The sequence below is a fragment of the Phyllobates terribilis genome, unplaced genomic scaffold (genome assembly GCF_046119375.1).
Source record: "Phyllobates terribilis strain yellow unplaced genomic scaffold, ASM4611937v1 Scaffold_9__5_contigs__length_417890890, whole genome shotgun sequence".
NCBI classification, from domain to species: domain Eukaryota; kingdom Metazoa; phylum Chordata; class Amphibia; order Anura; family Dendrobatidae; genus Phyllobates; species Phyllobates terribilis.
In genome coordinates this window covers 386,122,160-386,140,864 of record NW_027362769.1, presented here as the reverse complement: position 1 = coordinate 386,140,864, position 18,705 = coordinate 386,122,160, and the positions used below count along the sequence as shown (strand labels likewise).

Genomic DNA, 18,705 nt, shown 5'->3' with positions numbered 1-18,705 from the left:
TCATTTGGGTGGTCGCTGACCGCTTTTCCAAGATGGCTCACTTTATTCCCCTGCCTGGCCTCCCGTCTGCACCCGAGCTGGCTAAAGACTTTATCCGCCACATCTTCCGTCTTCATGGCCTGCCCCTCCACATCGTGTCGGATCGTGGGGTACAGTTCACCTCACGTTTCTGGAGAGCCACTTGTAAACTGCTAGACGTCACCCTGGACTTCTCTTCCGCTTACCACCCACAGTCCAATGGTCAAGTGGAGCGGATCAATCAGAACCTGACCAGTTACCTCCGGCACTTCGTTAATGCCCATCATTCTGACTGGGTGGATCTCCTACCATGGGCCGAGTTCTCCTATAACAATCACGAGAGCGAATCCTCCTCCAAATCCCCGTTTTTTGTAGTCTTCGGTCAGCATCCTCGGATTCCTTTTCCTGTCTCCACCTCTGTGGACAACCCGGCTGCGGAATCTCTCGTTAGCAAATTTTCCTCCATTTGGGAGAGTACCCGATCCGCACTCCTTCAGTCGTCCGAACGGATGAAAAGACACGCTGACAAAAAACGCCTGGATCCTCCACAATTTCGTCCTGGAGATAAAGTCTGGCTCTCGTCTAAATATGTCCGACTCAAGATACCTTCTTACAAGTTAGGGCCTCGGTTCATCGGTCCTCTGGAGGTCATCAGTCAGATCAACCCGGTGGCCTATAAATTGAAACTCCCGGCCAACTTACGGATCCCTAACTCCTTCCATGTATCTCTCCTCAAACCTGTGGTACTTAACTCTTTTTCCAAGTCTACAGGTACGCCTCCTGCTCCGGTTTCTGCTGAGGACGAGTTTGAGGTAGAGAACATTCTTGCCACCAAAAGGGTAAGAGGAAAAACCTTTTTTCTGGTAGATTGGAAGGGGTTTGGTCCTGAGGAGAGAACGTGGGAGCCCCGGGAGAACATCCATGCCCCTCTTATCCTAGCTAAATTTCTGTCTGGCCTAAAAAAGGGGGGGCCTAAAGGGGGGGGTACTGTAGTGCCGGCGTCCCTGCCCTCTGCTAGGCAGGGACGCTGTTCCCCTCACCTCCCTGCTCCGTGCCCGGCGTCCTCCTCCCGCTCTGCTGGCAGCGCGCGCTCCTTCCCGGCCACTGTGCTTAGGGCGCGCGCGCGCTCTCCCTCCCTCTTAAAGGGGCCGCGCGCGCCGTCCTAAGGAGTCCCCGGCCAATGGCCGGAGGACTTCACCATATATAAGGCACCTCCTCCAAAATGGAGGTGCCCGAGCAATGTTGTTGCACTGTTTACTACTCTGCTTCAGCCCTCAGGTCCCGTTGCCAGTTACCTGCCAGTTACCTGCCAGATTCCTGCCTGATTATCTGCTACCTGCCTGCTAGTCTGAGGTCCGACGGTCTGCCTTACTACTCCTGTCAGTCTGTCTAAGGACCAGTCTGCCCGCTCACCTGGGAGCGCACATCAGCCACCTGCCTGCTTGCCCGAGGTCCGACGGTCTGCCTTCCAACTCCTGTCAGTCTGTCTATGGACCAGCTTGCCCGCTCACCTGGGAGCACACACCTGCTACCTGCCTGCTAGTCTACCTGGAGGCTCCGCTGTCACGTGCTGTGACCACCTGCCTGTCCAGTGACTCCTGCTCGCTCACCTGGGAGCGCTCATCTGCTGCCTGTCTGCTAGCCTACCTGGAGGCTCTGCCGTCACGTGCTGTGACCACCCGCCTGTCCAGAGACTTCTGCCCGCTCACCTGGGAGCGCTCATCTGCCGCCTGTCTGTTGGTCTTCCTGGAGGCTCCGCCGTCACATGCTGTGACCACCCGTTCATCCAGAGACTCTCGCCTGCTCACCTGGGAGCCCACGTCTATCATCAGCCGCCACAGGTCGTACCAACCCTTTACCTAGAGACTGCCCCGGTCACTTGCCGTGACCATCTGCCCGTTCATCCAGAGACTGCCCCGGTCACTTGCCGTGACCATCTGCCCGTTCATTCAGAGACTGCCCCGGTCACTTGCCGTGACCTCCTGCCCGTTCATCCAGAGACTGCCCCGGTCACTTGCCGTGACCTCCAGCCCGTTCACTCAGAGACTGTCCCGGTCACCTGCTGTGACCTCCTGCCCGTCTTCCCTGGTCGCCACCCGCTCCCTTACAAGGACTGCCCCCTTGTATAGTAGCTCAGAGGTTCCGCCTCCCAGACCCGTTACACATGGATGACTATGGGCTGTGTATTATACTACATGGATGACTATGGGCTGTGTATTATACTACATGGATGACTATGGGCTGTGTATTATACTACATGGATGACTATGGGCTGTGCATTATACTACATGGACGACTATGGGCTGTGCATTATACTACATGGATGACTATGGGCTGTGCATTATACTACATGGATGACTATGGGCTGTGCATTATACTACATGGACGACTATGGGCTGTGCATTATACTACATGGACGACTATGGGGAGTGCATTATACTATATAGAGGATTATGGGGAGTGCATTATACTATATGGAGGACTATGGGCTGTGCATTATACTACATGGATGACTATGGGCTGTGCATTATACTACATGGAGGACTATAGGCTGTGCATTATACTACATGGAGGACTATGGGCTGTGCATGATACTGCATGTATGGACTATGAGGAGTGCATTATACTACATGGAGGACTATGGGCTGTGCATTATACTATATGGAGGACTATGGGCTGTGCATTATACTACATGGATGACTATGGGCTGTGCATTATACTACATGGAGGACTATGGGCTGTGCATTATACTACATGGAGGACTATGGGCTGTGCATTATACTACATGGAGGACTATGGGCTGTGCATTATACTACATGGAGGACTATGGGCTGTGCATTATACTGCATGTATGGACTATGAGGAGTGCATTATACTACATGGATGACTATGGGCTGTGCATTATACTACATGGAGGACTATGGGCTGTGCATTATACTGCATGGAGGACTATGGGCTGTGCATTATACTGCATGTATGGACTATGAGGAGTGCATTATACTATATGGAGGACTATGGGCTGTGCATTATACTACATGGATGACTATGGGCTGTGCATTATACTACATGGAGGACTATGGGCTGTGCATTATACTGCATGCATGGACTATGAGGAGTGCATTATACTACATGGAGGACTATGGGGAGTGCATTATACTACATGGAGGACTATGGGCTGTGCATTATACTGCATGTATGGACTATGAGGAGTGCATTATACTATATGGAGGACTATGGGCTGTGCATTATACTACATGTATGAGTATGGGCTGTGCATTATACTACATGTATGACTATGAGCTGTGCATTATACTACATGGAGGACTATGGGCTGTGCATTATACTACATGGAGGACTATGGGCTGTGCATTATACTACATGGAGGACTATGGGCTGTGCATTATACTACATGGAGGACTATGGGCTGTGCATTATACTACATGGAGGACTATGGGCTGTGCATTATACTACATGGAGGACTATGGGCTGTGCATTATACTATATGGAGGACTATGGGCTGTGCATTATACTACATGTATGATTATGGGCTGTGCATTATACTACATGGATGACTATGGGCTGTGCATTATACTACATGGATGACTATGGGCTGTGCATTATACTACATGGATGACTATGGGCTGTGCATTATACTACATGGATGACTATGGGCTGTGCATTATACTATATGGATGACTATGGGGAGTGCATTATACTATATAGAGGACTATGGGCTGTGCATTATACTATATGAAGGACTATGGGCTGTGCATTATACTACATGGAGGACTATGGGCTGTGCATTATACTACATGGAGGACTATGGGCTGTGCATTATACTACATGTATGATTATGGGCTGTGCATTATACTATATGGAGGACTATGGGCTGTGCATTATACTACATGGAGGACTATGGGCTGTGCATTATACTATATGGAGGACTATGGGGAGTGCATTCTACTACATGGAGGACTATGGGCTGTGCATTATACTACATGGAGGACTATGGGCTGTGCATTATACTATATGGACGACTATGGGGAGTGCATTATACTATATGGAGGACTATGGGCTGTGCATTATACTACATGGACGACTATGGGGAGTGCATTATACTATATGGAGGACTATGGCCTGTGCATTATACTACATGGACGACTATGGGGAGTGCATTATACTACATGAAGGACTATGGGCTGTGCATTATACTATATAGAGGACTATGGGGAGTGCATTATACTACATGGATGACTATGGGCTGTGCATTATACTACATGGACGACTATGGGGAGTGCATTATACTATATGGAGGACTATGGGCTGTGCATTATACTATATAGAGGACTATGGGGAGTGCATTATACTACATGGAGGACTATGGGCTGTGCATTATACTACATGGATGACTATGGGCTGTGCATTATACTACATGGATGACTATGGGCTGTGCATTATACTACATGGACGACTATGGGCTGTGCATTATACTACATGGACGACTATGGGGAGTGCATTATACTATATGGAGGACTATGGGCTGTGCATTATACTATATGGAGGACTATGGACTGTGCATTATACTATATGGAGGACTATGGGCTGTGCATTATACTACATGGAGAACTATGGGCTGTGCATTATACTATATGGATGACTATGGGCTGTGCATTATACTACATGGAGGACTACGGGGAGTGCATTATACTACATGGATGACTATGGGCTGTGCATTATACTTAATAAAGGACTATGGGCTGTGCATTATACTACATGGATGACTATGGGCTGTGCATTATACTACATGGGTGACTATGGGGAGTGCATTATACTACATGGATGACTATGGGCTGTGCATTATACTACATGGATGACTATGGGGGTGCATTATACTTAATAAAGGACTATGGGCTGTGCATTATACTATATGGATGACTATGGGCTGTGCATTATACTACATGGATGACTATGGGCTGTGCATTATGCTACATGGATGACTATGGGCTGTGCATTATACTACATGGATGACTATGGGCTGTGCATTATACTACATGGATGACTATGGGGGTGCATTATACTATATAGAGGACTATGTGGTGCATTATACTACATGGATGACTATGGGCTGTGCATTATACTACATGGATGACTATGGGGGTGCATTATACTATATAGAGGACTATGTGGTGCATTATACTATATAGAGGACTATGTGGTGCATTATACTACGTGGATCACTAGATCATTAAATGCACAGCTCAGCAGACAGTATCGCACAGGAGATGATTAGATACACGGCTCAGCAGACAGTATCGCACAGGAGAGGATTAGATACACAGCTCAGCAGACAGTATCACACAGGATAGGATTAGATACACAGCTCAGCTGACTGTATCACACAGTATAGGATTAGATACACAGCTCAGCTGACTGTATCACACAGTATAGGATTAGATACACGGCTCAGCAGACAGTATCGCACAGGAGAGGATTAGATACACGGCTCAGCAGACAGTATCGCACAGGAGAGGATTAGATACACGGCTCAGCAGACAGTATCACACATGAGGATTAGATACACGGCTCAGCTGACAGTATCGCACAGGAGAGGATTAGATACTCGGCTCAGCAGACAGTATCACACAGGATAGGATTAGATACACGGCTCAGCAGACAGTATCGCACAGGAGAGGATTAGATACACGGCTCAGCAGATAGTATCACACAGGAGAGGATTAGATACACGGCTCAGCAGACAGTATCACACAGGAGAGGATTAGATACACGGCTCAGCAGACAGTATCACACAGTATAGGATTAGATACACGGCTCAGCAGACAGTATCACACAGAATAGGATTAGATACACGGCTCAGCAGATAGTATCACACAGGAGAGGATTAGATACACGGCTCAGCAGACAGTATCACACAGGAGAGGATTAGATACACGGCTCAGCTGACAGTATCACACAGGAGAGGATTAGATACACGGCTCAGCAGACAGTATCACACAGGATAGGATTAGATACACGGCTCAGCAGACAGTATCACACAGGAGAGGATTAGATACACGGCTCAGCAGACAGTGTCACACAGGAGAGGATTAGATACACGGCTCAGCAGACAGTGTCACACAGGAGAGGATCAGATACACGGCTCAGCAGACAGTATCACACAGGAGAGGATTAGATACACGGCTCAGCAGACAGTATCACACAGGAAAGGATTAGATACACGGCTCAGCAGATGGTATCACACAGGATAGGATTAGATACACGGTTCAGCAGACAGCATCACACAGGAGAGGATTAGATACACGGCTCAGGAGACAGTATCACACAGGATAGGATTAGATACACAACTCAGCAGACAGTATCACACAGGAGAGGATTAGATACACGGCTCAGCAGACAGTGTCACACAGGATAGGATTAGATACACGGCTCAGCAGACAGTATCACACAGGAGAGGATTAGATACACGGCTCAGCAGACAGTATCACACAGGAGAGGATTAGATACACGGCTCAGCAGATGGTATCACACAGGATAGGATTAGATACACGGTTCAGCAGACAGCATCACACAGGAGAGGATTAGATACACGGCTCAGCAGACGGTATCACACAGGATAGGATTAGATACACGGTTCAGCAGACAGCATCACACAGGAGAGGATTAGATACACGGCTCAGGAGACAGTATCACACAGGATAGGATTAGATACACAACTCAGCAGACAGTATCACACAGGAGAGGATTAGATACACGGCTCAGCTGACAGTATCACACAGGAGAGGATTAGATACACGGCTCAGCTGACAGTATCACACAGGAGAGGATTAGATACACGGCTCAGCAGACAGTATCACACAGGAGAGGATTAGATACACGGCTCAGCAGACAGTATCACACAGGAGAGGATTAGATACACGGCTCAGCAGACAGTATCACACAGGAGAGGATTAGATACACGGCTCAGCTGACAGTATCACACAGGAGAGGATTAGATACACGGCTCAGCAGACAGTATCACACAGGAGAGGATTAGATACACGGCTCAGCAGACAGTATCACACAGGAGAGGACTAGATACACGGCTCAGCAGACAGTATCACACAGGAGAGGAGTAGATACACGGCTCAGCAGACAGTATCACACAGGATAGGATTAGATACACGGCTCAGCAGACAGTATCACACAGGATAGGATTAGATACACAGCTCAGCAGACGGTATCACACAGGATAGGATTAGATACACGGCTCAGCAGACAGTATCACACAGGATAGGATTAGATACACGGCTCAGCAGACAGTATCACACAGGATAGGATTAGATACACGGCTCAGCAGACAGTATCACACAGGATAGGATTAGATACACGGCTCAGCAGACAGTATCACACAGGATAGGATTAGATACACGGCTCAGCAGACAGTATCACACACAGGCTCTGGTTGGAGTATCGGGTGTTTGGTCCCCACCAGTGTTGGTCAGAGCTGTGACAACCTGTTTTGCGCAGATTTCGGCTGGCTGTCGGCCTTGTGGTATGTCGCTGATATCCGTGCGGGTCAACTAAGGACAATCTGAGGTCGGATCCCGGAGCTCGGTTTCGGGGTGGAGGGATTATTTGTAGCCGTATTCTGGGCTCCTCAGTAAATACTGGAGACTTATGAATCGTGGATCTGGTTGGCTGGACCGATCTCAAAAATGAGCTGCACCCCTCTGTGCCGCCTGCACCTGGGCATTGTTTGTTCGGCTGAGTCACAGCAATCGACTATAAGAGAGAAGACAGCGGAGGAGAAGACGCAGAAGGATTCATATCCACCAATCTGTACTGACCCAGTGCTCCATGGCCGGGAAGAGGGTAGTCGTGGTCTTCGGAGCCACAGGTAAGTCAATTACTAACTACCGGACCACAGAGCGCACAAGCTCTACCCCATCCACGCTGGTGACACCATGCACACAGATCCCAGTGATAGGACTGTATACAGACTGCTCCTGAGCTCCCTCTAGTGGTGGCTGCAGGAAGAGGCCAGTGATAGAACTATATACAGACAGCTCCTGAGCTCCCTCTAGTGGTGGGTTTATTAAGAGGCCAGTGATAGGACTATATACAGACTGCTCCAGAGCTCCCTCTAGTGGTGACTGCAGGAAGAGACAAGTGATAGGACAGTATACAGACAGCTCCAGAGCTCCCTCTAGTGCTGGCTGCAGGAAGAGCACAGTGATGGGACTATATACTGACCGCTCCAGAGCTCCCTCTAGTGGTGACTGCAGGAAGAGACCAGTGATAAGACTGTATACAGACAGCTCCACAGCTCCCTCTAGTGGTGGCTGCATGAAGAGGCCAGTGATAGGACTCTATACATACAGCTCTTGAGCTTCCTCTGATGGTTGCTGCAGGAAGAGACCAGTGATAGGACAGTATACAGACAGCTCCTTAGCTCCCTCTAGTGGTGGCTGCAGGAAGAGGCCAGTGATAGGACTGTATACAGACTGCTCCAGAGCTCCCTCTAGTGGTGGCTGCAGTAAGACAGTATTTTATCATTGACCTCATGGCTAAAGACGTAGCTCATATCAGGGACCCACGCTGTGAGGCTGAGGGACTTCATTCACTCCAAATGTCCACCAGGACCATAACATATTTTTAGTTTAGCCTTTCTTGTGTGTTCCCCTCTCTCCCCAGGAGCTCAGGGTGGATCGGTCGCTTCCGCTCTCCTGGATGATGGCACCTTTGCGGTCAGGGCTGTGACTCGAGACACCAGCAAACCGGCAGCTGCAAAGCTAAAGGAGGCCGGAGCGGAGGTCGTGTCCGCGGACTTGGACGATGAGAAGAGCCTGGAGGCCGCCCTGAGCGGGGCGTATGGGGCCTTCGTAGTCACCAATGCTTTCGAAGGCTCTAAGAAGGACAAAGAAATTATCCAGGTGAGATAATGAGGAGACCATGCAGGAAAACTGCAGCCAGAGGATCATGGAGGAAAGTGAGGAGTCTCAGGAGCTCATGTGCCTTCCCAGGGAGCAAACTGAGAGTAGAGGTTAAGGCTCCGCAGTGACCCCTTGTAGCAGATTGTCCTACTTGCACTCTGTGTCTGTATTTTAGCTTTTTTTGTCATAAGCAGTAAGGAAGACAGGTCACCAACGAGGATAAAAGAACCATTTTGTCATTTAGGAGCCTGAAAAACTCAAATAATTGTATCAAAGAATAAGAATATCCTTCCTTGTATTGTTTGTGTTACAGGGAAAATTGGTAGCGGATCTGTGCAAACGCCTAAATCTGGAACTGGTAGTCTACAGCGGACTGGAAAATGTGAAGAAGACCACCGGGGGAAAGCTGCACGTGCCTCACTTTGACAGTAAAGGAGAGGTAGAAGAGTATTTCCGAGAAATTGGTTGTCCCATGACAAGTGTCCGAGTAGCTTTCTACTACGAGAACCTGCTGCACGAGTTCAAACCACAGAAGAGTGACGACGGAAAGGAGTTTCATTTAGGTATAAAAATGTACAAGAATATAACTACTATAATACTGCTCCTATGTACAAGAATATAACTACTATAATACTGCCCTCTATGTACAAGAATATAACTACTATAATACTGCCCCCTAGGTACTAGAATATAACTACTATAATACTCCCCCTATGTACAAGAGTATAACTACTATAATACTGTTCCTATGTACAAGAATATAACTACTATAATACTGCTCCTGTGTACAAGAATATAACTACTATAATACTGCTCCTGTATACAAGAATATAACTACTATAATACTGCCCCCTATGTACAAGAATATAACTACTATAATGCTGCTCCTATATACAAGAATATAACTACTATAATACTGCCCCCTATGTACTCGAATATAACTACTATAATACTGCCCCCTATGTACAAGAATATAACTACTATAATACTGCTTCTATGTACTAGAATATAACTATAATACTGCTCCTATGTACAAGAATATAACTACTATAATACTGCCCATGTGTACAAGAATATAACTACTATAATACTGCTCCTATGTACAAGAATATAACTACTATAATACTGCTCCTATGTACAAGAATATAACTACTATAATACTTATCTTATGTACAAGAATACAACTACTATAATACTGCCCCCTATGTACAAGAATATAACTACTATAATACTGCCCCCTAGGTACTAGAATATAACTACTATAATACTCCCCCTATGTACAATAGTATAACTACTATAATACTGTTCCTATGTACAAGAATATAACTACTATAATACTGCTCCTGTGTGCAAGAATATAACTACTATAATACTGCCCCTATGTACAAGAATATAATTACTATAATACTGCCCCCTATGTACAAGAATATAACTACTATAATACTGCTCCTATGTACAAGAATATAACTACTATAATACTGCTCCTATGTACAAGAATATAACTATAATACTGCTCCTATGTACAAGAATATAACTACTATAATACTGCCCATGTGTACAAGAATATAACTACTATAATACTGCCCCTATGTACAAGAATATAACTACTATAATACTGCCCCTATGTACAAGAATATAATTACTATAATACTGCCCCCTATGTACAAGAATATAACTACTATAATACTGCTCCTATGTACAAGAATATAACTACTATAATACTGCTCCTATGTACAAGAATATAACTACTATAATACTTATCCTATGTACAAAAATACAACTACTATAATACTGCCCCCTATGTAAAAGAATATAACTACTATAATACTGCTCCTATGTACAAGAATATAACTACTATAATACTGCTCCTATGTACAAGAATATAACTATAATACTGCTCCTATGTACAAGAATATAACTACTATAATACTGCCCATGTGTACAAGAATATAACTACTATAATACTGCTCCTATGTACAAGAATATAACTACTATAATACTGCCCCCTATGTACAAGAATATAACTACTATAATACTGCCCCCTATGTACAAGAATATAACTACTATAATACTGCCTCCTATGTACTAGAATATAACTACTATAATACTACCCCCTATGTACAACAGTATAACTACTATAATACTGTTCCTATGTGCAACAATATAACTACTATAATACTGCCCCAAATGTACAAGAATATAACTACTATAATACTGCCCCTATGTACAAGAATATAACTACTATAATACTGTTCCTATGTGCAACAATATAACTACTATAATACTGCCCCAAATGTACAAGAATATAACTACTATAATACTGCCCCTATGTACAAGAATATAACTACTATAATACTGCTCCTATGTACAAGAATATTACTACTATAATACTGCCCCCTATGTACAAGAATATAACTACTATAATACTGCTCCTATGTACAAGAATATAACTACTATAATGCTGCCCCTATGTACAAGAATATAACTACTATAATACTGCCCCCTATGTACAAGAATATAACTACTATAATACTGCTCCTATGTAAAAGAATATAACTACTATAATACTGCCCCCTATGTACAAGAATATAACTACTATAATACTGCGCCTATGTACAAGAATATAACTACTATAATACTGACCCCTATGTACAAGGCTATAACTACTATAATACTGCCCCCTATGTACAAGAATATAACTACTATAATACTGCCCCCTAGGTACTAGAATATAACTACTATAATACTCCCCCTATGTACAATAGTATAACTACTATAATACTGTTCCTATGTACAAGAATATAACTACTATAATACTGCTCCTGTGTGCAAGAATATAACTACTATAATACTGCCCCTATGTACAAGAATATAATTACTATAATACTGCCCCCTATGTACAAGAATATAACTACTATAATACTGCTCCTATGTACAAGAATATAACTACTATAATACTGCTCCTATGTACAAGAATATAACTATAATACTGCTCCTATGTACAAGAATATAACTACTATAATACTGCCCATGTGTACAAGAATATAACTACTATAATACTGCCCCTATGTACAAGAATATAACTACTATAATACTGCCCCTATGTACAAGAATATAATTACTATAATACTGCCCCCTATGTACAAGAATATAACTACTATAATACTGCTCCTATGTACAAGAATATAACTACTATAATACTGCTCCTATGTACAAGAATATAACTACTATAATACTTATCCTATGTACAAAAATACAACTACTATAATACTGCCCCCTATGTAAAAGAATATAACTACTATAATACTGCTCCTATGTACAAGAATATAACTACTATAATACTGCTCCTATGTACAAGAATATAACTATAATACTGCTCCTATGTACAAGAATATAACTACTATAATACTGCCCATGTGTACAAGAATATAACTACTATAATACTGCTCCTATGTACAAGAATATAACTACTATAATACTGCCCCCTATGTACAAGAATATAACTACTATAATACTGCCTCCTATGTACTAGAATATAACTACTATAATACTACCCCCTATGTACAACAGTATAACTACTATAATACTGTTCCTATGTGCAACAATATAACTACTATAATACTGCCCCAAATGTACAAGAATATAACTACTATAATACTGCCCCTATGTACAAGAATATAACTACTATAATACTGTTCCTATGTGCAACAATATAACTACTATAATACTGCCCCAAATGTACAAGAATATAACTACTATAATACTGCCCCTATGTACAAGAATATAACTACTATAATACTGCTCCTATGTACAAGAATATTACTACTATAATACTGCCCCCTATGTACAAGAATATAACTACTATAATACTGCTCCTATGTACAAGAATATAACTACTATAATGCTGCCCCTATGTACAAGAATATAACTACTATAATACTGCCCCCTATGTACAAGAATATAACTACTATAATACTGCTCCTATGTAAAAGAATATAACTACTATAATACTGCCCCCTATGTACAAGAATATAACTACTATAATACTGCGCCTATGTACAAGAATATAACTACTATAATACTGACCCCTATGTACAAGGCTATAACTACTATAATACTGCCCCCTATGTACAAGAATATAACTACTATAATACTGCTCCTATGTACAAGAATATAACTACTATAATACAGCTCCCTATGTACAAGAATATAACTACTATAATACTGCTCCCTATGTACAAGAATATAACTACTATAATACTGCCCCCTATGTGCAAGAATATAACTACTATAATACTGCTCCTACAAGAATATAACTACTATAATACTGCCCCTATGTACAAGAATATAACTACTATAATACTGCTCCTACAAGAATATAACTACTATAATACTGCCCCTATGTACAAGAATATAACTACTATAATACTGCCCCTATGTACAAGAATATAACTACTATAATACAGCTCCCTATGTACAAGAATATAACTACTATAATACTGCTCCCTATGTACAAGAATATAACTACTATAATACTGCCCCCTATGTGCAAGAATATAACTACTATAATACTGCTCCTACAAGAATATAACTACTATAATACTGCCCCTATGTACAAGAATATAACTACTATAATACTGCCCCTATGTACAAGAATATAACTACTATAATACTGCCCCTATGTACAAGAATATAACTACTATAATACTGCCCCCTATGTACCACAATATAACTACTATAATACTGCCCCTATGTACAAGAGTATAATTACTATAATACTGCCCCTATGTACAAGAATATAACTACTATAATACTGCACCTATGTACAAGAATATAACTACTATAATACTGCCCCCTATGTACCACAATATAACTACTATAATACTGCCCCTATGTACAAGAGTATAACTACTATAATACTGCCCCTATGTACAAGAGTATAACTACTATAATACTTTCCCTATGTACAAGAATATAACTACTATAATACTGCCCCTATGTACAAGAATATAACTACTATAATACTGCCCCTATGTACAAGAATATAACTACTATAATACTGCCCCCTAGGTACAAGAATATAACTACTATAATACTGCTCCTATGTACAAGAATATAACTACTATAATACTGCCCCTATGTACAAGAATATAACTACTATAATATTGCCCCCTATGTACAAGAATATAACTACTATAATACTGCCCCCTATGTACAAGAATATAACTACTATAATACTGCTCCTATGTACAAGAATATAACTACTATAATACTGCTCCTATGTACAAGAATATAACTACTATAATACTGCCCCCTATGTACCACAATATAACTACTATAATACTGCCCCTATGTACAAGAGTATAACTACTATAATACTGCCCCTATGTACAAGAATATGACTACTATAATACTGCCCCTATATACAAGAATATAACTACTATAATACTGCTCCTATGTACAAGAATATGACTACTATAATACTGCCCCTATATACAAGAATATAACTACTATAATACTGCTCCTATGTATTAGAATATAACTACTATAATACTGCCCCCTATGTGCAAGAATATAACTACTATAATACTGCTCCTATGTACAAGAATATAACTACTATAATACTGCTCCTATGTACAAGAATATAACTACTATAATACTGCCCCCTATGTACCACAATATAACTACTATAATACTGCCCCTATGTACAAGAGTATAACTACTATAATACTGCTCCTATGTACAAGAATATGACTACTATAATACTGCCCCTATATACAAGAATATAACTACTATAATACTGCTCCTATGTATTAGAATCTAACTACTATAATACTGCCCCCTATGTGCAAGAATATAACTACTATAATACTGCTCCCTATATCCAAGAATATAACTACTATAATACTGCTCCTATGTACAAGAATATAACTACTATAATACTGCCCCTATGTACAAGAATATAACTACTATAATACTGCTCCTATGTACAAGAATATAACTACTATAATACTGCCCCTATGTACAAGAATATAACTACTATAATACTGCTCCTATGTACAAGAATATAACTACTATAATACTGCCCCCAATGTACAAGAATATAACTACTATAATACTGCCCCCTATATACAAGAATATAACTACTATAATACTGCTCCTATGTACAAGAATATAACTACTATAATACTGCCCCTATGTACAAGAATATAACTACTATAATACTGCCCCTATGTATAAGAATATAACTACTATAATACTGCTCCTATGTACAAGAATATAACTACTATAATACTGCCCCTATGTATAAGAATATAACTACTATAATACTGCCCCCTATATGCAAGAATATAACTACTATAATACTGCCCCCTATGTACAAGAATATAACTACTATAATACTGCTTCTATGTACAAGAATATAACTACTATAATACTGCTCCTATGTACAAGAATATAACTACTATAATACTGCTTCTATGTACAAGAATATAACTACTATAATACTGCTCCCTATGTACAAGAATATAACTACTATAATACTGCCCCCTATGTACAAGAATATAACTACTATAATACTGCCCCCTATGTACAAGAATATAACTACTATAATACTGCTCCTATGTACAAGAATATAACTACTATAATACTGCTCCTATGTACAAGAATATAACTACTATAATACTGCCCCTATGTACAAGAATATAACTACTATAATACTGCTCCTATGTACAAGAATATAACTACTATAATACTGCCCCCAATGTACAAGAATATAACTACTATAATACTGCCCCCTATATACAAGAATATAACTACTATAATACTGCTCCTATGTACAAGAATATAACTACTATAATACTGCCCCTATGTACAAGAATATAACTACTATAATACTGCCCCTATGTATAAGAATATAACTACTATAATACTGCTCCTATGTACAAGAATATAACTACTATAATACTGCCCCTATGTATAAGAATATAACTACTATAATACTGCCCCCTATATGCAAGAATATAACTACTATAATACTGCCCCCTATGTACAAGAATATAACTACTATAATACTGCTTCTATGTACAAGAATATAACTACTATAATACTGCTCCTATGTACAAGAATATAACTACTATAATACTGCTTCTATGTACAAGAATATAACTACTATAATACTGCTCCCTATGTACAAGAATATAACTACTATAATACTGCCCCCTATGTACAAGAATATAACTACTATAATACTGCCCCCTATGTACAAGAATATAACTACTATAATACTGCTCCTATGTACAAGAATATAACTACTATAATACTGCTCCTATGTACAAGAATATAACTACTATAATACTGCTTCTATGTACAAGAATATAACTACTATAATACTGCTCCCTATGTACAAGAATATATCTACTATAATACTGCTTCTATGTACAAGAATATAACTACTATAATACTGCTCCCTATGTACAAGAATATATCTACTATAATACTGCTTCTATGTACAAGAATATAACTACTATAATACTGCCCCCTATGTACAAGAATATATCTACTATAATACTGCTTCTATGTACAAGAATATAACTACTATAATACTGCTCCCTATGTACAAGAATATAACTACTATAATACTGCCCCCTATGTACAAGAAAATAACTACTATAATACTGCCCCCTATGTACAAGAATATAACTACTATAATACTGCTCCCTATGTACAAGAATATATCTACTATAATACTGCTTCTATGTACAAGAATATAACTACTATAATACTGCTCCCTATGTACAAGAATATATCTACTATAATACTGCTTCTATGTACAAGAATATAACTACTATAATACTGCTCCCTATGTACAAGAATATAACTACTATAATACTGCCCCCTATGTATAAGAATATGACTACTATAATACTGCTCCTATGTACAAGAATATAACTACTATAATACTGCTCCCTATGTACAAGAATATAACTACTATAATACTGCCCCCTATGTACAAGAATATAACTACTATAATACTGCCCCCTATGTACAAGAATATAACTACTATAATACTGCTCCTATGTACAAGAATATAACTACTATAATACTGCTCCTATGTACAAGAATATAACTACTATAATACTGCTTCTATGTACAAGAATATAACTACTATAATACTGCTCCCTATGTACAAGAATATATCTACTATAATACTGCTTCTTTGTACAAGAATATAACTACTATAATACTGCTCCCTATGTACAAGAATATATCTACTATAATACTGCTTCTATGTACAAGAATATAACTACTATAATACTGCCCCCTATGTACAAGAATATATCTGCTATAATACTGCTTCTATGTACAAGAATATAACTACTATAATACCGCTCCCTATGTACAAGAATATAACTACTATAATACTGCCCCCTATGTACAAGAATATAACTACTATAATACTGCTCCCTATGTACAAGAATATAACTACTATAATACTGCTTCTATGTACAAGAATATAACTACTATAATACTGCTCCCTATGTACAAGAATATATCTACTATAATACTGCTTCTATGTACAAGAATATAACTACTATAATACTGCTCCCTATGTACAAGAATATAACTACTATAATACTGCCCCCTATGTATAAGAATATGACTACTATAATACTGCTCCTATGTACAAGAATATAACTACTATAATACTGCTCCTATGTACAAGAATATAACTACTATAATACTGCTCCTATGTACAAGAATATAACTACTATAATACTGCTCCCTATGTACAAGAATATAACTACTATAATACTGCCCCCTATGTACAAGAATATAACTACTATAATACTGCTCCTATGTACAAGAATATAACTACTATAATACTGCTCCTATGTACAAGAATATAACTACTATAATACTGCTCCTATGTGCAAGAATATAACTACTATAATACTGCCCCTATGTACAAGAATATAACTACTATAATACTGCCTCCTATGTACAAGAATATAACTACTATAATACTGCTCCTATATACAAGAATATAACTACTATAATACTGCTCCTATATACAAGAATATAACTACTATAATACTGCTCCTATGTACAAGAATATAACTACTATAATACTGCCCTTTATATCTATATGTCCTGATGAAATTTGCATTGCGTGTTACTCCAGCCCTTCCGATGGGTGATGTTCACCTGGATGGGATATCGGTAGAAGATTTGGGTCCAGTCGTTGTTTCGATTCTGAAATCTCCATCCTGCTACAAAGGGAAAGACATCGGGCTGAGCGCAGGGAAGTTATTGGTGGAGGAATATGCCAAGATAATGTCCACGATCAGCAAGAAGATCATCAAAGATGCCAAGGTGAGAGTGGCCATGAGAGATATTCAAAGACTGTAGTATACAGGCAGAGGTGGTCATGCCCAGTATTATGCCACCGACACCAGTAAAGGCCACTGCCTTTTCACCAGTAGACTCCAGTGGGATCCATTACTTTTTTTTTTTCAAATCCTTTTAGTTTTCTATTTATCTCCTCTAGATTCTTCCAGAAAAATTCGAGGAACGGGGAGGAGCCCACCATATGGCCAACATGTTCCGATTTTACAGGATGAAACCTGACAGGGATGTGGAGCTCACCCGCAAACTGCACCCTAAAATTAGGAGTTTCCATCAGTGGATGGAGGAGAAGAAGGAGGCCTTCAAGTGGTAATGTCATTGTTGCCCACAATAAAGTCTTCACACCCTG

The 18,705-nt window shown here is 40.3% G+C and overlaps 2 protein-coding genes across 2 annotated transcripts in view; one reads left to right on the top strand and one right to left on the bottom strand.

Annotated features, from left to right (window-relative positions):
• Positions 1-7,671, bottom strand: part of HMOX2 (heme oxygenase 2) — a 44,678-nt gene extending 37,007 nt beyond the window's left edge. The window contains exon 1 of the mRNA XM_073648598.1: positions 7,530-7,671. The gene's annotated coding sequence lies outside the window, so the exon portion shown is untranslated. The remainder of the gene's footprint in view (positions 1-7,529) is intronic.
• An 82-nt stretch (positions 7,672-7,753) lies between these two features.
• LOC141162463 (nmrA-like family domain-containing protein 1) lies at positions 7,754-18,705 on the top strand. The gene is made up of 5 exons (XM_073648603.1): positions 7,754-7,912; positions 8,710-8,948; positions 9,262-9,511; positions 18,133-18,323; positions 18,499-18,705. The coding sequence occupies exons 1-5, from the start codon at positions 7,873-7,875 to the stop codon at positions 18,667-18,669; spliced, it is 891 nt and encodes a 296-aa protein (XP_073504704.1). The 5' UTR covers positions 7,754-7,872; the 3' UTR covers positions 18,670-18,705.

Excerpts from the sequence above, each read along its gene's own strand:
- LOC141162463 (XM_073648603.1), top strand. The coding sequence starts at position 7,873 with ATGGCCGGGAAGAGGGTAGTCGTGGTCTTCGGAGCCACAG. Across the intron at positions 7,913-8,709 it reads CGTGGTCTTCGGAGCCACAG|GAGCTCAGGGTGGATCGGTC; the intron begins GTAAGTCAATTA and ends CTCTCTCCCCAG. Across the intron at positions 9,512-18,132 it reads CGGAAAGGAGTTTCATTTAG|CCCTTCCGATGGGTGATGTT; the intron begins GTATAAAAATGT and ends GTGTTACTCCAG.